Source organism: Choristoneura fumiferana, chromosome 3, assembly GCF_025370935.1.
Source record: "Choristoneura fumiferana chromosome 3, NRCan_CFum_1, whole genome shotgun sequence".
In the NCBI taxonomy this organism is placed as follows: Eukaryota; Metazoa; Arthropoda; class Insecta; order Lepidoptera; family Tortricidae; genus Choristoneura; species Choristoneura fumiferana.
Window position 1 is genome coordinate 16,493,008 of NC_133474.1, and position 27,650 is coordinate 16,520,657.

A 27,650-nucleotide genomic window follows, 5' to 3' on the forward strand; every position below is an offset into this window, starting at 1 on the left:
GCAAAGATATTGACACGGCCAAAGTTACAAAAATATGTATATACACGACTTTACGCACTTAACGTTAAGGTCGTGTATACATATTTTTGCAACTTTAGCCGTATCGATATCTTCGCCCTTGACTGTACTAGAGGCCGTTTAACGCGCTCGGAATCAACATCGTTTTCACCACTTCCTTCTGTCACACGGTATATACGACGAGGCTAGGAAAGAATGGCGAACTTAAATTCAATAATTTCATTCTAATTTCAATTCAAATTCAATAATTTCCAACTTCAATTCAATTTCATAAAAACATATTTGAAGAGTTTAGTACTTGAATTAAGCCTAAATGCGTCTTCATTTTGCGTACAAGGACGTCTCGCTCCCATTTCCCGCACAAGGTTACACCGAGAAGGCCTCGCCCGGGCGCAGCAATCGACGTCCTTGGCCTTTCCTAGTCTATCTGTGCGCAGCTCTCGCGTCGCGCCCCTTTTAGCCTAACTTAGCGAGTTTAGTTATTCAAATCTCATTTTATTCTCTCACTTCAGTGATTGTTTAAGCTGTTTGCAGTAAATATCTACAGAGAATTTTCAGTAGAATGCAAAAACTAATCACAGACACTAGGTACTACACTAAACAAGTGTATAGGCAGCAAAAACTATACCAAAATATTGCACACATTAGGAATTCCGGAAGCCGTTGCAATTCAGTGTGTTACACTTCCGGCAGTAGGTACACGTCCCTTTTCGAGGTCGCACCGTTTGCTAACGGTATTGCATTATTTTATTTGTATTGTATTATATTATGGCAACCACCACTATTTCAAGCAGCCCTTGATACCAAATTAAATACGTACTTATATACGACCGACGTACGCCATGAACGTAGGTCAGTTCATATACCTTTTCGGTGGGAATGGTGAGATTAGAGTTACACAATTTAACTTTAGTAAAATACATGGAGCAACCACAATAGAGCACGGTTATATCTGTACTAAAGCGAAACTGCCTTCGTCGTGCGACCTTTTCATCGGTCGATGAAGGGTCTGGGTGGGACTGCAAACAAATATGTTTCAGAAGCCAGCAAAGGGGGCTGCTATTTAGATAAGCAAATTGGCAAGACTTAATCACGTCGTATCATTCAAGCTTTGCGAACAACTTAATCAAGTCACCGTCATGCCAGAGTCAAGCAAGCAAAGGTAAATGTTCACAAAAGCATGCAAGCATGATCGATTTACTCTTGGAATAATGAGCTTCTGGTAACACGTACTCTTAAAACAATACCGAAATATGAATAACTTTATTACCCAAACAATAGTTTGCTAGTGCAACACTGAACGTACAACAAACAACCTGAGAACCTTCCATTAAGAGTACACAAAGGAATATAACTGGCAGCGTATTGAAGCGGACAATGCGGCTGGTAACGGGACCAGGCACTAATTGTGAACCGAGCTCTTCCGTTACCCGCCGCGCTAAGAGACTCCCGGGAACAGCCATCACATACCGTACTCGTACTACCACTAGACATTGCAGTATTTAGCTGACACGAGACTGGGTAAAGCTCGCCATTCTGGATTTCTCACTATAATTTGAGTTAGGTTTTGAAACTCGTCCTCAGGCTTAATATACAGTCAAGCTCAAAATTATCCTTAGTACTTGTTACTGACACCTAGTTTACTCGTATTTGAAAACATTGCCAACTATCCCAGTAATAAAGTTGACTGCGACAGAATACAAAGGAGCTTCGGTACTTTTGAGCTAGACTATATGTACTTGTATAGCGATTACTAGGGGTTGTTACTGTCCACAAAGTTTATATTTATTTAGTGTTAAAAAGTTAAAATATATTATTATTCTTAGCTGTTGCAAAAGTTACACCAAGGAAAAGTAAGTAACAGAGGACGTGGGCAGATCTTCGCTCTTGGGTTGTTAGTTGGCGCAAAACGTGCCGCGACTACTGAAAAAGCTATCTTATTTTTGTTGCTGAGCACGAATTAGGGACAGAACACGTACAATGTTGTCTCGAAATTATACATAATCGGTTTCATGGGAACAACTAAGTAGATATGTGAAATCTGTAAAGCGATAAGTAATAATGAAATATTGATTGTATTTTTATTTAGTCATGTGCTGTGTCAAATTTGTATTGTATACCTACATTTTACCATAACCCATGTATGTATTAATTGCCAAGGACTCCGTTCTCATAAAACTCGTAGTAATTACATCTCACTAATATTATAAATTGCAAAAGTTTGTAAGTCTGTTTGTTTGTTACTTCATCACGTCTAAACCACTGAATTGATTTGGATGAAATTCGGTATACAGATAGTTTGAGTCCCGGAGAAGGACATAGGATAGTTTTTATCTCGGAAAATTGCATAGTTCCCGCAGGATAGAGATAAGCGAATTTTAAGCGGACAATAAAAAGTGAAATCTTACTCAGAGTCATCAATTAACAACATGCACCACCAAATATGATAGTTAATATCTCTAAATGCTACAGAAAACTCCGCTTCTAAGTCTTTGTCAGTCAATGAGCGATGATTGCGATGGAGCATCATCCCAGCCTATATACGTCCCACTGCTGGGCACAGGCCTCCTCTCAGAACAAGAGGGCTTGGGCCATAGTTCCCACGCGGGCCCAGTGCGGATGGTGCGATGGAGCATAAAATAAATAAAATCTCTTGAATAAATCTTTCGACATAAAGTAACACATAGGGCCAGAGAATGTACGTATCTTCAGGTAACATGTACATACAAGCGCATAGTTGTGGCAAAGCAGGCTAAACGCCGGCCAAACCGCAACCGCAGCGGTGCTTGGCGTCAACACTTCGGGACTTTACTATTTACAACAATATGCGTTACGTACAGTCAAGTGCAAAAATAAGTATCTATCGTCCTGCCTACCAAACCATTTTGGAATATTTTTTTGAAACTTTCAAATTATATTGCTTAGAGCTTAAGATGTTCAGGAAAAATAGAGGAAAAAATCTCCAGGTTTTCCTACTAGTTTTTCACTATGTACTTTACAAAGGCCATCAGTGTCCAATTATAATTTTAATTAGACTATTGGAATGGAACCACTCAAAAATATGTTACTACGGCCTTATTGCGTCGGAATAAGAGTCTGTGGTACATATTTTTGAAACTTTGAATAAGTAAATATTTTTACACTTGACTGTACAGTCAGCATCAAAAATAGCTGCACACTTTCGTACGTTGTCGTTTTACAGCCACGTACTCAACGCCATGTAAGATTGCTAATGTGTCAATGCGACAGAGTAAAAAATTGATCCGCTACTTTTGATGCTGACTGTACACTAGGCAGTGTGATATTAGAATAAAAACATTTGCTGAAAGGTGAAATCACGAAGAAAGACTAAAAGCAGAAAAACATTTCTGTAGATACCGTACGTTAGGTTATCCGTCACATCAGCCAGTCGTCACATTAAAATAAAATTGTTTTCTTTATAGTTTTGGTACTCGTAGTTTTTGATTACTTTGGTCAACAAACGCCTTTTAAGAGGTTCTTTACAGCACTCGAAAAACTTACATATCTAGATGCTACTCAAACTCAAGCCATGTGTACCTACGTAATTCGATGGTAAACAGTCTTGGCACGCATGTATTAAGTTCAACAGCAACAGGTGTACACATACATACCTATAGGATATCCAAAAAAGGTTAGCGAATAACCTTGTTAACCTTTTTTGTGTGTGATTATGATATTCTTTGGTTTAGAGTAAGTGGCAATAAATGAAAATAATGAACTCACTCGTACATAGAAAGAGTCGAGTAGTCTGGCAGGTGCTCTCGCCTGTCCCGACATCTTCACTAGAGATGTTGAACAAGCACTCTGCTTGAACTTGAGGCTACTCGTACCGCACGAACAGTCAAGAAGCTCTGTCGCGAGGCAAACGCTAACATCGCATACCTTACTTTGTTACTACATAAAACAAAAACAACCTTAGCATATATACATGTATCCGTATACATTCTATCTATGCGGAAGATAGTTGGGCAGAACTGGTATATTGTTATAAATAAACAGCCAGTAAAATATTATTTTCGTGATAATTTAATTAATTTATTGTGCAACGTTTGCCGGGTACCGGGTACTTGGGGTGGATAAAATGATTTATTTGTAAGCATCGATCGTAAAACGGCTCCACTTGAGATTCAATAGGCCAAAGGCACGCAGACCACCGCCTATCGTAATAAACCACTTCTTTATGGTTCATATTTTTTATTATTACGTCAAACTGTATAAGCAGTAAATTTTGAATTTTTATACGTGGATAATTCAGATGTCCCCCGTCAGCAGGACATGTAAGAAATCTGGCAGATAATGATAAATGCAGTGTCTTTTGCTCGACAAGATATCAAATTACCCCTCTCTAAGATATCAAATGCACTTTAAGTGTGTCTCCCGTTAATGCATGGTCCACCAATCGTCCGTCTCTAGTTACGAAGTAGTGCATCGAACTTAGGAACTTTGATCAGCGTGTGACTCCTATTATAAAATATAATATCATGCACACCTTGACTCATTTCGTAGGTTTACTTTGCGAACGGTAGGTAAGAACGGCTACTCCGAAATTCGAAGTTCGAAGCATACCGTCACATAATATGTACATTAACTTACTACTGAAAATATATTTACTCAAAAACGCCAGTCCTAATTGTTAACTACTTACATATCCGATCGATGTGGTTTTTGGCATAGAGGTAGTTTATGGGCCAGAGATATTATTTCCATGAATTAACCTTACTTCCAGTTAGAATAACAATTCCTTATCGGTACCTACCTACAACTTTATCAATCTTATTTTTTGTCACAATAGTAAGTACTTATATCAGTAAATACGGTTCTAAGACAACAAAAAAACATAATTACATTACTTGTGGGTTGAAACCGGCAAAGGCCCCCGGCTATAAATGGTCAGGTACCTACTTCTCGCGTTACGTAACCATCGTAGCAATAACAAAACGACTGTAACAAGTGCTACTGGTGTCACGCTGGCGCTGGACTGTAAATGGCCATATAGTAATTGTTTAATGACATGACCTCGACAAAATCGCCCGTCATTACAAACTATATTAAGTATATATGTAATTGAAAGCAAACTGTTTGTCAATTAAAATAAGAATTCGATTAATTTGCTTGCAAATAACAGTGAACACAAATAAATTAAAATAAGATCCGGCTACTATTTACTTTCAGACTTCAAATGTAGGGAATGTATCAGCAAAAAGGACGCAATGATTATTTTAACTATAACCTAACCGGTAATTTCAAGCTAACTGTGGATACTATGATAAATAAGACTTTTGCAAGCGGAATGCGGACTCTTATGGCTTTTCAAGAATGCAGTATTTAAATTGCTAAATTTAGCACACGCTCTTCGGATTGTCAACCATTTCAACAAAGGTTAACTAACGAAGTTCAAATGCCTTCTCAGGTATGTTAAGTATAGTATAGTGCCTAACAAAAAATATAATGTGGCGCTTGCGTGCGTCCAGCACGTTCATCACGAGTTTATCTTTTGTAAAGTAACTGGGAATTGTTAGAGCGTTCATTTGCGTCTCCCTATGCCCAAGCTCTAAGCTACTAATTTGTGCAAGTGCAGGGTCGTGGCGGTGGTTGGTGACCGATGAATCAACGGTGCGCTCGCGATCATCGACCTGTCTCCACAACCACATGGTGTACTTGTCTTTAAAATTACCTACACTTTCCATGCAAGCGAGACCGTGGGATCAATGAACTCCACCTTTTGTATGATGGATTGATACCTCTTATTATAATAAACAAGCAAGTAGTAGGTACTTGTAACCGAAGTAATGAATCTTCTTGGAATTATAATAAGTAGGTACTATTTTTTTTACTACTAATATTAACCGTGAATCCGGAAAAAAAAACAAATAAACATTGGATAGATGTGACATGAATCATACAAGGCTTGGGGATTGTCAAGGTAGTTATTAAAATTATTGAGTAAATTCAATTCAACTGAATCACCAAAACTCTCTGAATGATGCAAAAGTGACGTCACTTGAAATGTGACTAGGCCGCTACAATGATTGTACGAGTTATTTCATACCCGTGACTCATTGCTCCCTTTAAGACAATGCAGTTAAAATATACAAGTAGGTACATATAAAAATATAGCAGTAATAAACACTGTTGCAGTTTACTTCCATGGTCTGCTGTATGCAATTTAAGACTTTTGTTTGACAAGTTTGCGTTTTTTGTCTTTTTTGTGAACTATGTGACGAATACTGATGATGGGTCACTCACTTATTAATATACTTAGTCGAGAAATGCCCGCCCACCATAATTATGTCTGCGTCTCACGCCGCGGTAGTTTTAATTCCAATATTGCGATAGTACTTTATTTTGACATGGAATTTCAAATTTCTATGAATAACTTTGCGAGATTTCAGTAGGCGCATTAATAAATTCAAAATTATATTTTATATACTTAGACCAACATTGAAAGAGCCGCAATTCGATCATAGCATGGGATTTATAAACTTGAGCTTAATTAAAAAAAAACAAGCTGATTAATCTTTGAGAAATGTTTATTAGACGCCAGTTTGTTCCGCGGATAAAGTTAGTCGTTCGTTAATTAATGCGCAGTTCGGAAGCGTGCCCCGGTTTTGATGTTACTCAGCGAGCCAAGCATTATGATTGTTTGATGCTGTGATCGAAATTAATATGGCTTATTGCATAATTTACTTTCATAATTGCTTTCCTTGCACCGCAAATTCTGTTTTTTCTTCATCCACAATTTTGAAATTGCTAACCTTAGTTCGTTAGTTACCGTCAATTTATACAATAAATAATAAGTATACAAATTCCGCCTGTAAAACAAATTTCGCCGACTAGATTATGAATGCACAATCAATAATAGAAAGGCTTGGAGGTGTAAAAGTATACTCGGGAAAATAAAAATGTCATTAGTGCTATATAAGCACGCCCCATTCGATCCGACGGAAACGATAACCGCAACTTCATTACTTAAGAGAACCACCTTCTCTTTTTATTGAAAGTCAGTCATTTATTTTGAAGAACTAACAACAATCTGCCGTAGCCGTAGTAAATATAAGAATAAATAATAGGTAAAGTATAACAGATATTGACGTGACTGGTTAGTGTAAATATAAATAGAATTCCAGAAGCGTTCAGTCTATTCCATAACAAGTATTTATATTGATAGCGGTGTGTCATTGGCAGATTCCAAATCATTAACTACCTCCACAGAACAATAGATTCTTAGAATATGTGTTATAATAACGAGAAATAATAACTTAGGCTTTATTCAATTCAAAGCCACTATTTAAATTTAATTCAATGACTGAGGACACCGCGATTACTCACCAGCTTGAATTTAATCGCAAAAATACGTAAGTATAGCAGTTTTCTGCAATAGGTTGGTAATTAAATGAAATTAATATGTAACTAAGTTGGTTGAATTATTACTTATGTTATGAGAATAAAGCATAACAAACTAATGGGCGGTAGAACCCCTCTAGGCCTCGTTCCACGTCCTCCGAGGGTACTAAGGTACTGAATAAATAAAATGCAATTAGACAAGGGTGTGTTGCGCATAGAACGCACAAATCACGCTTCGCGTAACGAGCAGCGTTTTAGAAACAGTTATGAAATCTCTTATCACAATTTTAGTACAAGGGAGGGGTGTTTGAAATAAATCAAATTTAACGGTTCAATAAATACAATTGACAAAGTATAGTTTAAATTTCAATTTGTACAAACCTAGGAACTTTGAGTGGTTTCATGAACGCAATATAACACGAGTGATTACACTTGATGGAATATCCGCGGTGTAATCGGCTGACACAAGGGTAAACCAACGATAAACCCATGAATTGAAGACGCGTGTTTCAGTCTGCTAATTCGGAGGCAGGCTGCGCCAGAAGCGGCGGGTCACGTGCGGGGCGTCACCATGGCAACCGAGGAAACTACGTCGTTTTACTCCCCCATAGCCTTGGTTGCCTTCTATATTACAGATGATTTTTAAAATATAAAATATATTGCCGATTGGCTAGGGAACATTTGTATTTATTGTTATTCACGCATAGTAGGTAGACGCAAAATATGATAAGGTTTCTAAACATATCCATACGCATTGTATTTGGGAGGGGGATCCTCATCAAATCAGTGGCCCGTAATAATAACTCTATTGGACAAAGGGCCGCAAGATTTTGTCAGGCAATTTAAGAGTGCGGGGGTGGATTTATAGGAGAGAGCATATCGCCAGCCATACCAGCCATGTGACGAGATGCAGAGGGAGGCCTCGGAACAGGATCGACATTATGAGATTTGTTGAAACGCGGAGCAGAAGGTCTTCAACCTTTGATCTGATTCTTAAGTTCAGAGCTTGAATAAGAGAGGATAAAATAAATAAAAAAATGAGGCAAAGATCAACAATTGCTTTAGTTTACCAGGCACATAGATTATTGCTACCTCTGAGTACCGAACGAGCTAATTTGAAGAATATCTAATCTATCTATCTATCTGGTTAACAGGAATAAAACCTTTGACATGCGTCCTAGAAAATTGCAATCGTAAAAATCTCCTTAGGAAGATTAAGGCAGAAGTCAGGCGGCACCCTCCTGTCCCTTGCCTGCCTCCGTGGTTATTTGACCCCTGTCAATATGCAAGGCAGCCATGTCCATTAGACTCTCCCTTAGTATTGGAAATCCCTGCTCGTTGGCACGCACTTGTGGTTAACTGTACAATTTTGTAGAGTTCTCTTCCACAAATGGCATAAAATAGCGTTCGTGTTATGAAAACAGAAGTACCATTTGCTACAATGAAAGCTTTGTTTTGGAGAAATCGACATGCTCTTAATTTTAAACATGGTAAATATATTACTGTTGACCTAGTACCTTAATTAGTGTAGGAAATGAAGCAAGTTGTTGTAAGTTAGGTCTTTATACGTAAAAATACAAATCTGTTTATATAATGAACCGAATAATTCCTCAGTCCAAAATTATTTTACCAAATAAGTCATTTGTATAGGTATGTTGATACTAGAAAAAAATCTAAAACTTTTGTTAAACATGAGAATATTTTTTTTATGATAATTCCTTTTTTTGACGCTCATTTTCATCGGAAAATTGCTCTGTCATTTTTTTCTCCTTATATGATCTTAGAATGTAATTTGGCGTAGTGGGTAAGAAAATCCAAAAAAAAAAATGCATACCCAAATTTATGTATTTTAGAACTATTAAAAACTCAGTGGAAAATTTCTCAGTCTGATTTCTTTTTAAATATATACTAAATAGTCACGTATACACTTAAATCCAAAATATAAAATAAAACCGCTTGTACACCCCGCTCCCTACACACTGCTTCCGATATGTTTACTTTTTAATACGCTCGTTATTTTTTTGGATGTTTTTACAGTTGAATGGAAAGAAACTGTGAATTCAATAAATAAAACGAAGACATTTTCCACAGCGAGTAAAAAGGGAATTTCTGATAATGGTATATATAGTTACATGGTAATTTTTAAAATTTTCTTTTTGTAAAAATTAGACGGAGCAATTTTCCGGTCAAAGAAACGCCAAAAAATTATATTTTATTAATATTGGTATTTCTGCTGGGATATTTTTTTATATATTTCATATATTGTTGCAATACGTTACATGAATATGCCTGGTGATATGCCCGGTGAAGAAAGTCTGAACGGAGCATTTTTCCTTAAAAAGATATTAACGATTTAAGACTTTAGGTATTTACTTAAGCCCTATTATTATTATTCTTTGGAAATTTATACAATACTATTTATTTATTGATATTTTATCATACTGTAAAGTTTTTTCTGGCAGAGGAATTACTGTTGGGGTCCACTACCTTTATTTCCTACACTAATTGTGCACTTATTGTATGAAGCTGGTAGTCAAGCAGTCAGGAGAGTGCTAGAAATAAAAGATAAATTTTGCTATATTTATCCGGTCCGGAACTTGGGATAGGGCAGTTAACAGTCTATTAACTAATGAACCGCCTGATGCCGCTGCGTCCGGTCGTTGGTAGCTGAACTATATAAATTGAAAGAGCTGGCGAATCGATTATGTACGTGGATGATATTGCAATTCAATAAAGAATCGTACTACCTACATTTGTATTCATCGCTTCCCGTGTAGGTACATCATATCCTAATTACCTATTAGTTACGTTGAGACGCTTGTAGCCTGTAAAATATAGCCAGAAGACAGTAGGATCCAGTTTCCAAGTGTTCGTTGTAACAAGCTCATACAATGGCTCCGTTGCCGTGGCGAAGGACGACTCAACGTCGCATAACGGCTGCATTATAAACATGCGTTTATACGGACAACTATGACGCAGTTTTGCTAATATTGAGCTAGAATATATTTACATATTGTTATCAGCAAACTTATGTAATTGTAATTTATGTAGGTAGGTTATGTCTTAAATACCATTTGTGAGCTGTCCCTGACATGAAACTTTACTGTTAGCTTTGAACACATAAACTTAATATATTAAAAGAAGAACGACATTATCATCATTCAACTGTTTCAACTTGAAGAATACGCGGATTCATATGTAGCTCTTGATATACTGAACGGCAAAAAATCTGGCCCACAAATGTATGCAGAATCGGTAATTTTGTATGAAGGGTGGGCCAAATTTTGTGCCGCTGAGTATACTTTTAAGAATGGATACAATTTTTTTTTTATTCGACTGGATGGCAAACGAGCTAGTGGGTCTCCTGATGGTAAAGAGGTCACCACCGCCCATAAACATCTGCAACGCCAGGGGTATTGCAGATGCGTTGCCAACATAGAGGCCTAAGATGGAATACCTCAGGTGCCAGTAACAAAATAATTATAAATATTAATATATTATTATAGGTATTATACAATACAATACAATAACTCTTTATTGCACACCAACACATAGCAAGCAGTACAGAAAACAGGTATTATATATTGGTCAGGAAAATAATATTAACTAATTAATGAAATACACAGTGTGTGATGCACAGTTGCTCGGCGATTCGTGGCAGCTGCGAGCTGGTTATAAATCTGATACTGTGCATCTGTTGGATAAGCTCGTAGACGTAGGAGCAAATTAAAAAGATACACAAAGCGCATTGCACGTAACAGCTGCGGCGGGACACAGCGAGCGCCTTTATAGTAATAACATATCGTATATGCTATGCAGTAAACAATGTATCGCTTATTAGAATAATAAAAACCTTCTGCGACTGATCGACTATTGGTAGGTTTTTCAATTAATAGCATGTAAGAAAAAGCAATAAAAACAAAGGTGTTTTAAAATTAGGCAACTTAGTTACCTACCTAAATTTGCTTCAGTCGATTATTAGACCAGTAATTTGTAATCATATCATCTTTGTTCCAGATTTGGGCTTGAAAATCAGAAACCTGGAAACGATACCGTAAAATTACAAGGTAAATATTAAAATGTATTAACCATTCCAACGGTTGTTACATGGCAATACTTTAAAATCTTCTTAATTTTTACTATGCGCTGTTTCACGCGAAATCGAAAAAAATGAGCTACCAAACCAACGCCAAACGAAATGTGTGTGCATAGCAAATCGACGAACCGAACCGAAACGACGCCAACCGCAAAAAATGGCACGAAGTTTTAAATGCTTTCAACGAGATATTTCAGTTGTTGTCATCAGAGCAAATACACTTGTGAGGTAGGTACTTTGCAAGGCTTGCAATTTAATCACTACAACTCGACTCGCGAAACGTGATGTTCAAATAAATGTATGGTTCCTCTTTAATTAAAATAACCTTTCGTGAGTAACTTTAATTTGGCTTCAATCGAATCAACTAGTTGTCACGCTCGCGCGGTATATGTATAATTTTTCTTTTATTTTTATAAGTATTTTTACAGGCCTTAAAAATATAAGACAATTAGACCAGTCCGTAAGGATATTGAAACATTACATTGGCATTGGTACATATGTATTGTCATTACTAGACATACCTGTCTCGTAAGTAGGTAACCAATTCAAGGGTGACTTTACAAAGATAAGATGCGAACCGTATAATCAATACTTTATTTAGTATTGAAACAGACCATAATATTTGAGAAAAGAACATCAACATCAAATAGCATTTCATCTATAAATACAATACAATGCAATGAATGCTCCTCTCTTTCACTCAAAGGTTGACTGGTAGAGCTCCCTTAAAGGGATAAGTTTGCCTTTGTACATATATCTTAATTCTCAATGTTTGTCCATTGTATTTGTTTACTTTTTTAGTACAATAAAGAGTACATACTCGTACACCAAAATGTGAACAATACAGAAATTGGGTACAAAGAGTAAAATTACAATGTGGTTAGCAGTAGTGGCAAATAATTGTATCAGTGACAAAAGGAAATGCAACAATGTACAGTCATACCAGACACTAGTTAAGGATATTGTAGACGTAAAAATAACTACACAGTGGCACACGTCCGCAGTAAAATTGGGCCAGTGTGTCGTCAGAGTATCGCTGGTGCTATTATCGACAATCAAATGCCGACCTTGCAGCTCGTTGTCGTTTGTCGCGCAGTTCGTGGGGCGGCGGAGATTGCCATCCTCCATCCGCCTTGTCGCACTTCATAATATCAGATCTGGTCTATGTCATCCTACCATTTTTAGCATTTAGCCGACACGAACTATAAATTTCCGTCAAGACATTCTATAGCAATGCTAAAATATTCGATTCCGTCAAGTCGTGCGTGGTAAGTCTATGTATATATCGGTCGAATGATTTAAAAGAAAATGTTTACATCGTAATTATTATTGCAGTTGCGGTAATCATTAAGTAATTTGATTTTCATGTCAGTAATCGATTGTAGTCAATTCCAAGAATGTCAATAAGCAGAATGGGACAAATTTTGTAACTAAATAAATATTGCCATTTGTTTGTTGTTAAAATCGTTGTTATTTTGTTTATGTTTAACAGAACAGAGTATCTACTCAAAGACATATTTAATTAGATTGTTATAAGGCTGACATTTAACAGACAAGCAATACCTAATCGTATGGGAAGTTAACCCACGAATGTAACTGTGAGTAGGTAACATACTTAAATGTAAAAAAAAAATATCAAAAAACCCGACTGCCTTAAAAAATACTAAAAAGAAGAAAACAAGTCTAGTGGGCTAGAAACTTTGTTAAGTAGCTTACTTAAAGTTCAACAGTCGGGACCCATTAGGTAATATAATAATTTTTGAGCGTCACTATTTAAATGGGTCCCGACTTTTGAATTTTAAGTTAGCTACTTAACAAAGTTCTAGCCCACGAGACTTGTTTTCTTCTTTTTAGTATTTTTTAAGGCAGTCGGGTTTTTTGATTTTTAAATTTATTATTTTATTTCCCACTTTTCTGTGAAAATGGTATAAAAAACGATATATATATATATATATATATATATATATATATATATATTTAGAATGGGCTAATTATAAGCTTTCATTTGATACCCCACTCGATAGGTTTAAATAAAAAACATTTTTTGAATACTTACAATTTGGCGCCAAAACCCAGTGTCACTCGCGTCATCAAGACGAATCCAATGACGTATCATTTATCAAAATCGGTTCAGCTATTGAGTAGTTATGAGAGGACATAGGAATAGACATACATACATACATACATACGCGCCAAACACATCCCTCCTTCTTCGCAGTCGGGTAAAAACCCTTGGGGCGTACGAACGTACGACATCAAAAATGCAGGACTTTGGGCACATTATCTATTTGAAACAGGGACAAATGATGCATCAACAACCACCAACTAGGTAATGCATTGTTTCTATGGCTATTTTTACGTAGCCTGGAGAATTATCATTCTGTGGCCTGGACGAGGTTGGATGTTATTGATTCCTGTAAGTCGTCCGGTGGAACGTGGCTGGCAACAGGTGCGGGAGAGAAACTCCGCCCGCGCTGGTGTTAATTAGCCCCTTGCTGCTTGATTTATAGTCTACTTTGTCTTCATGTAACGAAATGTTATTTATATTATGATTTATGTCACGTCTTACCTTACGACACGTTTATAGACACCAAATTATCACTTTCCTGCATATATAACTATTATATTAACGAAACGAAAAATAAAAATTAACCTCGTAAGTCCTGACTTTTCATATAGACATATCAAAAACTTCAATTCAGACCGAGCCGAAAATTAATTTTTTTGTAACAGGTAACTAGAGGAAATGAAGTACAAAAATTTATAGTAAGTACGTATTTTGTCCACAAAGTGATAATACTGTTACTAAAAGGTCTAAATTAATGCAGCCGCGCATTTGTCACTGTCCGTTCGATAAATAATGAACCTTAGATAAGGTTCCACGTTCTAGTGGCGGAGACAATCTTTTCATTAACGGATGTTACTTTATTTTTCCTGTTTTTTAATTGAAAACGGAAATTACTGCGTGCGGTGCGCGTGAGCCGCTATCACGCGACATCTCCCGACACCGTCACGCACTGCCAAGTTGCGCTGACGATCTCATGATTCTGATTAACCTTGTTCGTACACACCGCACGATTACTTATAACAGAAATAATCAAAATGCAACGAATGTTAACAGTCACTTTATCTTAATCACTTTCACATTCGCGTGGAACAATAACGGCGATAGGTAGCGATTACAGTCCGAGAGCTTGATTTCCTATAGGTCCTTAAACAATGTAATCTAGGGCAAGTTGGAATGGAAGCGATTGCTTTCCATTACTGCTTTTTTAATGGAAATCCCTACTTCCTTTGCAAACTTTGGTATTATAATTAAACCTCTAATAGCCTAGTTCAAGTGTGTAGTTGTGTACACGATAAAATCTGGGCATCTTTGTAATGAATGCTAATTTTCAAGCAGCACTTTTTTTAAGTAATTAGTGGTTATGAAACTACATAAATAATAAATTTTTATTTAAAAAAAATATTTTATTTTTTAATGATAATAAAAAGTTAGGGCGTCTGTGAATTTTAGCTTTATAAGTATATGAGACTGTGCGTAAATTATTTTGTACAGCGTCTTCTGGCGGTCTTTTCTAGGTTTTTGTAAAGTTTATATATTTTTTTAAAATTGGACAATCCACTTTATAGCTTATAACATTGTATTTTCACGACAGCTAATAATTTTCGAATTGACTTCAGATTGAGGTAGTTTGGAAGTGTTTTGACTTTGGTGAATTTGCCTTTTTGACAGAAAAATGCCTCCCATATAAAAACTACTTTTGGTGCCTGGATAAGAAAATTTTCCCGACTCCCTCAAGTAGAAAACAGTAACGTCATGATTTTTATTGGAAAGATAATATCCCAATGAGCGTAAAACAGCTTGTAAAAATGTAAATACAATTGTGGCATTGAAGTTGAAAACGAGTGAATTCGAAAAACGTTGTAGGTACAGAGCAATTTAGGCACAGTGAAATACATAAAGCTAAAACTCACAGACGCTCAAACATTTTATTGTGATTGTATTGTTATTATGTAGTTTCATAACCACTGACTATTACAAAAAAGTGCAACTTGAAAATTAGCATTCATTACAAAGATACACCAGATCAGGCAAGCCCGGATTTTATCGTGGACAGTCTTTAGACTACGGGCGCTTGTGCGCTACAAGGCCGAACCGGAAAAAAATGGCCCGGAACGGGCAAAGGTGCACGAAATAGTATGTAAATTGCTTTCGAACCGTAAAAAATCGGACTCAGGACAGTAAAATTCCTTGTAATGCACAAGCGCCCTACGAGTAGTAAGCAGGTACCTACAACTAAAAACAGTTTATCAAATATCGATCATGATATAGAACCGTAGCATTAAATCACTGTATAAATTTACTTCGCGCCGCGCCGAGGTCCCACCCATTAAGCCGACGCAGCAGAATCTTAACAGAAAGCTCTTCTGGCGGTGAAAGATAAGAAGTATAAATGGAAGTATCAGATGAATGCTGACAACACTTTAAAATTCCGAAAGCTACCCATTAAAATTGAAGGCAGCTTTGAGAAAGGTTTAACAACGGATTGTTAATGGAAACAACTAATGTACCTACCTTCCTTAATATGTTGCATCAAGAGTCATGAACAATAATTACTTAATTGTATTGTCAACTAAGTTGATGGACGATGGTCGAAAGAAGATATCCGTCACAAAGCCAACCCGCATCCTATTGTTTTAAGAGCAGAAAAGAGGTTTGCAGGCTAGAGTGGATAAATAGCGGGTGAGTGTTATTCAGTGACGTGAGTCAGGTCTTGGAGCTCGGTCAATGTCTGTCTGTATTACTCGTGTAAACAATTAAAGGATTCACTTAATGGGACAAGGCCAATTAAAATATATGTTTATCTTGTGGATTACCATAACCCATTACGTCAGTAGCCACTATCTTTTAGCGTAACGAGTCAAAGCTGTCTGTTTGCTTGTAATACAATATACTCGTAGCTAATAGGAATGTTGTGAAAACATCACATGACATGAAACCTTAACATTAAAACATTTAGCAAGAGCACTAAACATCGTGAGGCCGAAAATTAGACATCTCACGTCCATATTAGCTTCTGGAAGCCAAACCAATATCAGAAGTGCTAATTCAATAATCGCGAAGGCTAATATTCCAGATGTGTAAGTAACGAAGTACATAATAAAAAGTGCAAATACTTTGCGACTTCACTTAACGAGAAACTAGGTTAGTTGTTAGGGATCGGAGTCATAGCGCACAGCATTCTGTCGGACGCCGCGGGTTATGGTCTTCACGCATGAGGCAGTTCCCACGCTATCAGCTGCTTCACGCGCCGGTGCGCGCGCGGCGCGGGCACCAGCGCGCGACTCCGACCACGTCACCGGCGCCGACCGATATCGCCGGAACAGCAACTTCTCGTGAATATGCATTAGCAAATACATTTATTTTCAGCCTTGCAGTCTTAATTTAGTTACGTCAGTCAGGCTATTATAACGTCTGTAGTACGGTGCGTGAATCAAGATTTGCATTTGTAGTATTTTATAGCTTCATACGTGGGCTACAAGTTTGGCAAGGCCGGTGTTGGCGACAACCTTAAATATCTCGTTCGAATGAACGTACAATATTTGCAGTTACAACAGAACATAACTGTATGAGCAATCAATTATTTTTTTTTCTAAATAGACACGATAAACGTGCTAGCGGTACGTAATATAGCAGTCAATTTGTCAGCAACGTGAGCACAGAAGACGCGCACAATGATAGAGAGTATGATTTATTGACAGTTAGTTTTAGTTGGAAGGTTATACGAGAGAGAGGAGGCTTACAGCCGGCGCCCGTACCTAGGGAACAATTTGTGCAGCCATAAAAACTAGCAACACCGGTAGACACCACTCAGCGAATGACCGTACATCATCGTCGTGAATTCTGCGTATTATTCTGTTCTTCTCCAAAAAAGCGATTAGGTAAAACAAGAAAGTTGAAATAACGAAATAAATGGCTGTGATAAGAAAAAGTACGAAAGACAGTCAACCCGTGCTCAATAAATAAATTCCCGAGTTTCTCAGTACCTAAACATTTCTTAGGCTATTAATAAAGAACGTCCGCTCCAAACGGCTAAGATATTCAAAATACTTATTTGTTTTTCGCTAATGCCATGATTGGCAAAGCGGACAGCGTTGTAAAAAATATATATACCTAAATATAGTAAATATGAATTACCTTTTAGAGATATCATCTGTTCGGTAGATGCCTAATATTGTTCCTATCCCATATATTTATCATTTATTTCTTTCTTGTGGTTGTTGTTTCGATCCAGATACAAATATCAGAATCGAAGATTTAAAAGAATTTTAATATGTGCCCCTCACTGAGTTATTTAAGTCCTCTGGGACTGGACAATGGGCTATCCAAAGTGTATTAGTGGGGAGAAAGCCCACGCGGCAGCTTGCATCATTAGCTTTTGAGATGAAGCGGTAACTGATAACGAACTCATTACGGTGATAATTGCTTCTCAGCCTAGACCGCCCAACTCACGCCTAACTAACTCCGCTCCTCTAATATGTAAGGAATTAAGGACACGCTGACGTGAAATGAAAAGTTATAAGATAACTAATATGTCTATCGTGGCCATCGTATTAGGTAGGTACCGATTGCATACCACAGATAATAATATTAGGTACTACGAGTACCTACTAGTAATTCTTAGACGAAACTGAAGTGCTCGAAAGTGGAAGCCGTTATAGTAACGGAGTTCTAAAACTGCAAGATTAGATAGTTGGCGTCACGAACGTTCGTCGGGAGTGTGAAATTGGTAAGATGCTTCTAACGTTAAAGCTAGGTGGTAAAGTGTGCCTTACTTACCGATTGTGATTGATGGCTCGCGCCACAACTGGCAACAAATAGCAGCACAGCTGGGCCTGAACCAGGGTCAAAAATAACTGTCCGTTCGTTTATCATGATTCTAACGGTACAAGTGCAAACTTTTATATACATATGGTTCAAGGAACAAAAATAATAGCCTGCTTTCATGTCACAAACTTTTTAAACTAATTAGAGTTTTGTACTAAAGTCATGTAATTAGCACATTGTACTGAGTCACAAGGGAGTGTCGTCGCGCTGACGCTAAAGGAATATTTTGCATTGTGACCACCTACAAACAAACTAGGTTAAAAGCTTAACGCTGTTCTGCCAAGTCGGTTTAGAATTGCGATTCACTTACATTATATAAAGTTTTATTTCGGGCATCAAAGCTAACGAGCTAAAAATGCGTTAGCAGAGAACCCTGTAAGTACTTGTTTACTTTGCCCGCATTTCCGATTTTTTTGCCGTGGATTCTATAAGCCATACCTAAAATATTTTACATTCATCTGGTGCTGTATTGTTTGTTATTTCGTAACACCACTGTAAGACTTAATTAAATTAGTTTTATTAAGACGTGTCGTATTGTTGTCAGCGGGAATTTCCCTTAATGCCATCCATATGTATACCAATTGACATTAATCCGATCAAGTAGTATCAGCTTGAATGTAGAGCAGAGCCCGCCGGGAATAGGATTACTACACGAGCAATTGCTCGCTGGAAGTTTTATTCCCTTATAATAACAGACTTACACCCAAGCGATTGAATCTTACAGGCTTACAAACACTTATCTTAAAGCGAGTCACCTTATTGCTTACGAGGAAAGTACGAGTAGCTTTAGCATGGACAACAACGTTAACAATGCTAAATCATAATTATATTTGTATATGCACATGCAGTTATCTTAACGGTTGTCAATTGTAGTTCTTTATACATACATATTTCTTCTCGGGCTATGTTATGTATGTCCCACGGCTTTTTCTCAGAATGAGAGGGCTTAGGCCTTAGTTCCCACGCGGCTCTAGTGTAGATTAGGAAGTGCACAATAATCTGTTCGCTGGTGTGTGCAGGTTACCTCACGATATGTTTTCCTTTTATCGTAAAGCTCACGGTAAATTTCAATTTTTTTTTCACACGCATGCATTCCGAAAAACTAAAGAGGTGCGAGCTCAGGCAGCCCAGGGTCGAACCCACGACCCTCTGCCACAGAATACCTCTGCTTGAGATGCCACAGGTCAAAGAGTAAGCTCTAGGCTACCACGGCATATTGTATCGATACCATACTTTTTGACCTTTATTAGGAATTGTCATATCTAACAGATAAACGATTTAATTTAAAAGAGTTTATTTATTTATTATATAACACAAGACAAGACACTATTTGAAGTAAACAACGTAATGATAAATGTATTCAGAAAACACATAATGCCACAGGCAGCGTCGGAACTAAAGATAAACACAACAAAACTGTCATCTCGTGTATCAGTCCCGTAATAATGATGCACATAAATCACAACAGAGAAGCATTACGACAATGACATAGGTACCTTTAAGGTTAGTAAAATGGAACAGGTTCCCACGTCACATACATAAACCGTGTATACTAAGTAAGTTTAATCTTCTTTCCGGTTAGACATAGACCTACCTACCCAAATACCAAACTTACACTAATGATAAATATTTTAAAAAGGAGAAAATTACAAATAAATCCTAATTGGGCCCCCTCGGAATCACGAAAGTATGATCTATATTAGAAAGTTACTAATCTGTGATCTACCGCAATTAGTCGATGCTTGCAGTTAGTAGGTACAGGTACAAGTAAATGAGACAGTGCCAATGCCTTACTTACCGTTCTCAGCAATTAGTACTATTTATATTATGCAATTATGTTTAGTTGTCCATAAAAAGTGCACGGGCAAGGTTAGTTATCTAAAACTAACCATCGTAAACTTTTATTGTTCGTAGCCACAACAACAGCAATATTGTTTCGCGAATACATACTTATATTTCAACAATACCTATACCTATAAATGTTAATAGTTTTGCAAATATTCTAGTGAAGATATTTTAATTTAATATGCTTGAAAGCCGTGCTATTCTTTGTGATACTGTGTCATCGACGGAGGTTTCCTTGTTTCATTTCAAGTGTTGTCTCCCCTCGTACATTGAGGGCTAGACGAGGAGGTGCCAGAAATTGTGTAGGGCGTAGGGAATGTATGGGGCGGTTAAAAGCAGGCGCTGATGTCTGCTGCCGCGCTATTGTAAGAGTTAACAAGTTGGTTTGTAAGCGTTATCACTGCTAATTTCTCAGGGGAAATTCCGTTTTAATTTCAAGGGAAGGGTTGCCGACAAGCTGAATACAGCATTTGACTACAGATATGATGTATGCATATAGGTATACAAACAGGAACATAGGGATATACCAACTCGTTCTGTTTCCCACCAAAAACGGGCAGTGGAATAAGGTAATCGATTGTGAGAGGTGTCGTATTGGCGCACACACAAAATGCTGTGGTTGGACACGGAGCGTGCTCCGACACAATAGAATTCGTTCTCGACATGACGGAATGCGGCCAAAGCTAAAGCATATTATCCCGCTGTATTGCCCAAAAATGCGTATCCCAAAAATTCTCAAACGAAGTCGTTAGGCATTAAGATAAAATTCATATTTCTTTGTCAAGATAACATTTGACCTGTTGCGCCGCGACCCATGAATGATATCTAATGATATTTTTAACAACAAATTCACCATTCATAATTAACATAACGATCGTTGTTTGACAACAGAAAATATAAAACGATATCGAATTCGACATCATGGAAAATATAAGGAAATACGTTTAACATTTAATATGGTGGCAGCGTGACGCATTTGATAGTCTTTATCTGTAGAGCAATATATCACTACTTGATCAAATAAAAGAACGATGCGTCCGGATTTGAGCCGAACCAAATGGGCCGTGTCAAATCCCAATTGAACTTATTAAATTTAATTTACTTCATATGTTGCAAGATTGATGGTTAATAATCATGTCGATAAGGTGGATTACAATTTACATAATAAATACAACTATTTTGTTAACTTACGTAGAACATTAGTCAGAATACAAATCTCTTACCTGTAAACAAAAATACAATGAAATTACAAACTAGAAAATTAAAAAACGGACAGAAAACAAAGTAGCGTAGATAAATAATCAAAAGGTATTCAATATTACATCAAACGGTCTTTCTATCTTTGTTGTAGAACGAAAAGAAAAGGCAAACAGAAACAGACAATTTTCCACCTGCAGCGTATTGTATTGATTGCTTTAGGCGCCTCTCAGTCCGCGTTTACTCCACCCACTATATTATTGCTGGCGCTCTAGCCAATTCCTTGACATTGGCAATGGGAAACTCGAAGACCTTTGACTTTCATAATAATAACTTAAAGTTTTGTACCGACCGACGTTCCAAATTTTCTTGTAGGTATTTGTTATAAGTTTAAAACTTTAGAATATAATGAATAATGACATTCAAATATAATCAATTAATTTATCACTGCGCTGCTTACTTTGTGCATTCCTTAATACTTACATTTTTTAGGCAGGTGGTACGAAGTCTATTGACTATATAAGAATGTAGATAGGTAAGAGGTTTTTTGACCGGAAAATCTTATCTAATTGCAAAATGCCACTCTCAAACTAATAAAATAAACGCCACAAATTTCAGTAAGAAGTTTACATATTATGCAGCGTTTAAAATAAAAGCTAAATGTGCATGTGCCTTGCCTTATGAGGGACGCGCGTGAGATGGCAAAATAGCTGTATGACATATCTCATCTCAGCTCGGTAACTTCGTATACGAAATCAAAAATTGAGTTTGAGGGCGATTGACTTCACCTCAGGCGCCACAGCTTGCTGTGACATGTCTTTGATCATAATACTTTACATATCCTTCTTTTACTATTATACACATCATAAATTCACATTATGATCATACCAATTAAATACATTAAAATAACTTTAATTATTTTAATTAAGCTAGGTTGTTTCTTTGTTACAGATTTCACTATGAAAAATAGGAACAGAATCTGCGAAAGATGGTGGGTAGTGGCAATGATGGCTATGGCAGTGCCGGCGTTGGCGGATTCTGGTGTGGGACTGTTCAAGACTCAATTTAATTCCGTAACCACTTCAAGCACGCTTCAGTGGACTACTCTGAAGAAAGAGAACATGGCAAATTATGTTGCTGGAGCTGATTCTGAGCAAGGTACACACATGAAAATTATTCAGTGTAATAATTTAGTTTCTTCTATTTTATTCATACTCATTTCATACTAAATTAAACGTTTTTGTTGCAGGGCCGATATATTTGTGTAGAGCGCGCCACGACGGTGACATGTTGCTCGGACAACTTAGGCCCAAATATAAAACTTGTGCCGTGTCCGGGACCAAGACTTATGAATCATTCGAAGTGCTGGAAAATATTGAAAATGCCTCATTGATAATATGGAAAACTTGGGTGAAGTTTGACTCCAAACCAAATGGGGCGGTGGTGGTGGATTTGGCTGTTGATTCAGTTTTTATTGGCCGTAAAAAAGCCGAAAGCGGATTTACTTATAATATTGGAAGAATTTCGTATGACAGCAATATCGGTCACTTAATTACGTTCGACGATAAAAATAACGAGTTAACAGCTGATAATGGTGAAATCTTAATTGAGATAGAGCCTGTAAGTTACAAATTACAAAATGTTGTATTAGATGAAAATTCGTTGCATTCTAGACAAACAGATCCAGTCATATTCCAAGAATTTTTACTAGAAAATAAGGGAGATGTAGCTGCCACAGTCACCATGGAGGTCGAATACAAATTCAACTACACGGTATCTTGGGGACATGGCCATGGTATCTCCACAGGCTTAGACACGGATATCGAAATGGCCGATGGGTCCATATTTCCCCGCATTCGTTGGGCTAATCCATTCAAGGAAGAAAGAAAAGAATTATATAAATTAGAAAAATATTTGCTTCCGGGAACGGCTTGCAATGTGACCTTTAGGGGAAACTACACAGATCGGGATGTGCAATATACAGCTAAGCTAATCACTTCTTACAAAGACAATCTTTCTCGATCAAGGGAAATACATGGTGAACGCATAGAGAACACTGTGGAAGTTGAAGCTATTTATGGTGAAGTTTTCTTTACTGGTAATAATAGTTTAGTGCCCACAACTACAACAACCACCACAACTACTACAACCACTACGACGCCTCTACCGCCTAAAACTATACCACCAGCTCTAGAAGAAAACAATAATATTGCTAGTGAAATAAAGAAACCAGATCATCCGGAAGAGGTGGACAGTAAAATGCAAGGTGATAGCAGTGAAGCAATCGCAAAGACGCCAACAGTCAAAGAAGACATCAAAACCGCATCTGTCGGTGGACTAGGTAGCAAACCCAATGACGCGAACACTAGGGTATTTGTACTTAGTCTTCTTATTATATCTCCATTGTTTGCGCTCCTGCTTTAAGCAACTAAAATAATAGTATTCCTGTAAATAATATACGGAGATTAAGTTTTCGTTGTCCATGGAAAATATCTTTGTCTTAAATTCAAGCTTGATGCTATTGTTTTTATATTATTTTATAACAGATCACGAATGAAAAATTACCGGAACAATTTTGTGGAGGTTTCTTGACATTCCCGATGTGTGATTCATTCCATGTAAAATAAGACGCCAAAATAATTCACATAAATGTAAATATGATATTGTATATAGTTATCGAATATTTAATTGACGTCGCCGAGCGACTACATAAGAAGATTGTCAAAAGCCGTAGCGTAGTCAAACTGAATTGGAGTTATCAGGCAATGTAGATAGGAAAAAAATAATGATGCAGTACAACCCTACTGTTGTTACCAATGACATTATATTAATGCCGGCAGAAACTTTCTGTCACGCCGCGTTAACGCCAACGTCACGCGTTCAAAAAATACATGTAGTTCATATTTTGGAAACTATCTGAAAAATTAAATAATTAAAAAGACAATCAATATCGTAAAATGGAAAGTATTTAAGTACAGTTTGTCAAACTGTATGTATTAAGAACTGTAACATTAATGGTATTTTTACTCAATACTATTCATTACAATACTCAATACAGAAAAATAACACATCCTGAGTTCAGAATTTCATACCTACTCCAATGATGTAGTGTTCTTGGGCACTTTGTAGTTCAAATTTGTGCAAAAATAATGATAAAAATAAATCTGTATTTTTCTATTTCATCGATTAATACAAATTTTAATATGAAGTGTAAAATAATTGAGTTATTTTTGTACTTCCCGTGAAGAACATGACTTTGGCAAATAATACGACACGACAGTATAGTGGCTAAAAATAGATACTAAATTTCAGCGTTCTCAGTGGTTTAAGCGTTAAGCCTTTCGTGCTTTAGATGGAAATATTTAATATCTTTTCGATAAGGTGTTATTCTGACCTAAATCTACCACCCTTTATAAAAAAAACTTTCCATTCTACTAGATAAGAAGTTTTGGAAGTCTTGCAGCAAAAAATCAAATTAGTTTTAGTTTTCAGCCAAGTCTAGAAGTGCGAAACTTAGGTTTAATGACTTAAAATGTTTTTTTTTTTGCTGCAAAAAGTCTTTTTTAATTAATTTTAAACTGGAAGCTTATGAAGTTATGATCAATAATAAAAGAAGCACACCACATTCATAGGGCATCTCATTGTTTATTGACTATTCCATATTCTTAATTGTTTTTTTAGTTATGTAAGTTACAAGAGTTTAAATCCAGAATTAAAAGATATTATTTTAATATTTTTAGTTGTAAATGATATTTAATTTATTTGTTTTCACAATGTATTTAATGTTTTGACTTTGTGTAACGCAAACTACAATAAGGTATTTAGACGTTAAATATGTATGACTTTGTTGCTTGGCCAAAGTTCATTTACACTAACATAGATTTTACCACTACTTACTCTATCTGAATTATTATCACGAAAGTCAGAATAATCCCTCCGGTGTATCCTACGACATTTCTTTAAATTTAAACATTTCGGTCAACATAAATACGGTTAAAATGCTTAGCGGTGTTTTGGTAATGTGTATAGAAAGTGAACGATATTTTTGTATGGGTATATGATATCAATTGTACGTGTTCGCCTTTAGGATAACTTCCCCTAGCGTCAATAACCGACGATTCGAATGCTAAACAAGTTTTTCAGTATTTTTATTAAAGATTATTGTTTAAGCCTTTACATCTATTAATTAGTTATTATTAACATAGTGACGCTGTTTTTTCCATACTTTACGTAGATAAATGTCCCACCTAGTGTACCATTATCATGTAAGTTTTTAGTATACCTTTCTAATGCGGTTTATATTTCTTGAAGTATTTAGTTCTAAATAAATACTCCAAGATTTATAATAAGAATACAATTGTTATTATAATTGTAAGATTCCTGTTCCAATTTAGTGCTTTTGTCTGGGTAGGTACTCTTATATTATCTGTCATTGTTGTTATATTATTAATGTTTAACTTGATTTGATGTAGATTGCTACAAAAATACTATATAGATAGGTGTTCACAACGGCCTTTATATGTTCAACGTCAAGGCTTCTCTTCTTCTTTAGATAGAGAATCTCTCCGGTATCAGCGATAAGTGTATGTCATGATATGAATAATTAGTCTGTCTCATTTGTGGGTCTCTCAATGAATCTCTTTGACACGCCAACACTGTTTCGCGAAGCATAATTGTGATGTTCCATGTAAGTTTTATTTGTTTAAACTTATTAAAGTGTAATTACTATAATTTTTGTTCTTATTTCTATCGTCATATGATAACGAATTTTTACTACAAGAGCTTATAAAATATTACTATGTACCTTAAGACAAGACAAGACATTTTAATTTTTTAATTCAATATTGAGTTGAAGTAAGACATAAGGCTGTTTCTAAGTAATTTTCATGGAAAATAGAAAAGAATCGTAGAGGCTATGCAGCATACATATTTGAAATGGTCGTAAAATAGGTGATGCAGGGCGGGGGAAGTAAAGAGAGTACACGTATGCATGTATAAGCACCGTTCTTCAAAACTCCGTGGCATTCCCTCTAGTTGGGGAGAGTTTTCGCTCAATTTATTGCCGTAGTATTGTGGAACCGGGGGCGTCCCCGGTCCCGTATATTTCGTGCGTGATGTAAATATTCAAGTTGTTTAAACTAAAACTAAAAAATATTAAAGTTATCTATCTCTCTTTAGAAAATAAAACTATTCCTCTTTGATTATTAAACTATTTCTATTTATAACTTACTTAGAGATAATTTTAAATCGAGGGCTCGCCTCATTATCGCTTGTTTGCAATCTTGTCAGTCTACAAGTTTCTTAATGAGATAAATAGGTAGGTACATATCTTCAGTTACTTGTACGCGAGATTATGAGAATTTTGCTTTTTTCCACATATTTTATATGGACGGACGGTAAGTAAAATACTCGTTGAAGTACCTTAATGGGTTAAATTAAGGATTCTACAGTCTGTTCAATATGGACAGAAGGAAAATAGGCTCTTTATAGTATAGTCATCTGCCTAAACTGGCCAAATCATGAAATGACGGCGCTTCATGATATGCCTAGGAATTTCATGATCGGCCTAAACGTCACTAGACAAATCGTTAAACGGTGAGTTTTGAACGATATGGCGGATATCCCTTAGCCAATTCATGAAATGGCGGCATTTCACGATATGCCTAGGAATTTCGTGATCAGGCGGATTTTACGATCGGCCGCCGACAGCTGGCAACATTACGACACAGTGCTGTTATGGAGAATAGACAATATAGACTTTTCCAGAATATTGTTATGTATGCTGTTATATTATTGTTCGTGATTAAGTAAATGACAGATTACATTATAGGAGTAAAAAAAAAAACTTGAAAACTATGGCATTTTCACAAGGTGAAATTTGTGATCTATTAGCAGAAGAGCAGAGACCTGACTAACGTCACGATCGTTTTCACCACTTCATTCTGTCACTCGGTGTAGGACGATGGCGATGGTAAATGCGACCGCGAGCGCCCGAACGTTAGACAATACGGTCACTGCTCATCAGCCCTCATAGTTTTGGTTTGGTGTTGATTTTAGGGACACCCTAAATATAACACAATTCCTTTTAACATAGTTATAAAATAAATAAAAAATAGATACAATCATATCACGGAATTGTTTAGCCATTTGCCACTGTACATGATTTGGCTATGTAATGCTAATCAAGCATAAAAAATATTATATTTTTTAATTTTGAGAGAAAACTTCGTTGCGCAA

The 27,650-nt window shown here is 36.5% G+C and overlaps 2 protein-coding genes across 2 annotated transcripts in view; one reads left to right on the plus strand and one right to left on the minus strand.

Annotated features, from left to right (window-relative positions):
* Positions 1-26,144, plus strand: part of uzip (beta-pore-forming protein unzipped) — a 36,341-nt gene extending 10,197 nt beyond the window's left edge. Inside the window, exons 2-4 of the mRNA XM_074085952.1 lie at positions 11,401-11,450; positions 22,365-22,571; positions 22,663-26,144. Coding sequence (XP_073942053.1) covers positions 22,373-22,571; positions 22,663-23,837 — 1,374 coding nt within the window. The 5' untranslated portion in view covers positions 11,401-11,450; positions 22,365-22,372 and the 3' untranslated portion in view covers positions 23,838-26,144. The remainder of the gene's footprint in view (positions 1-11,400; positions 11,451-22,364; positions 22,572-22,662) is intronic.
* Positions 1-27,650, minus strand: part of Miga (mitoguardin) — a 66,479-nt gene that overhangs the window by 25,766 nt on the left and 13,063 nt on the right. The gene's annotated exons all lie outside the window — the stretch shown is intronic.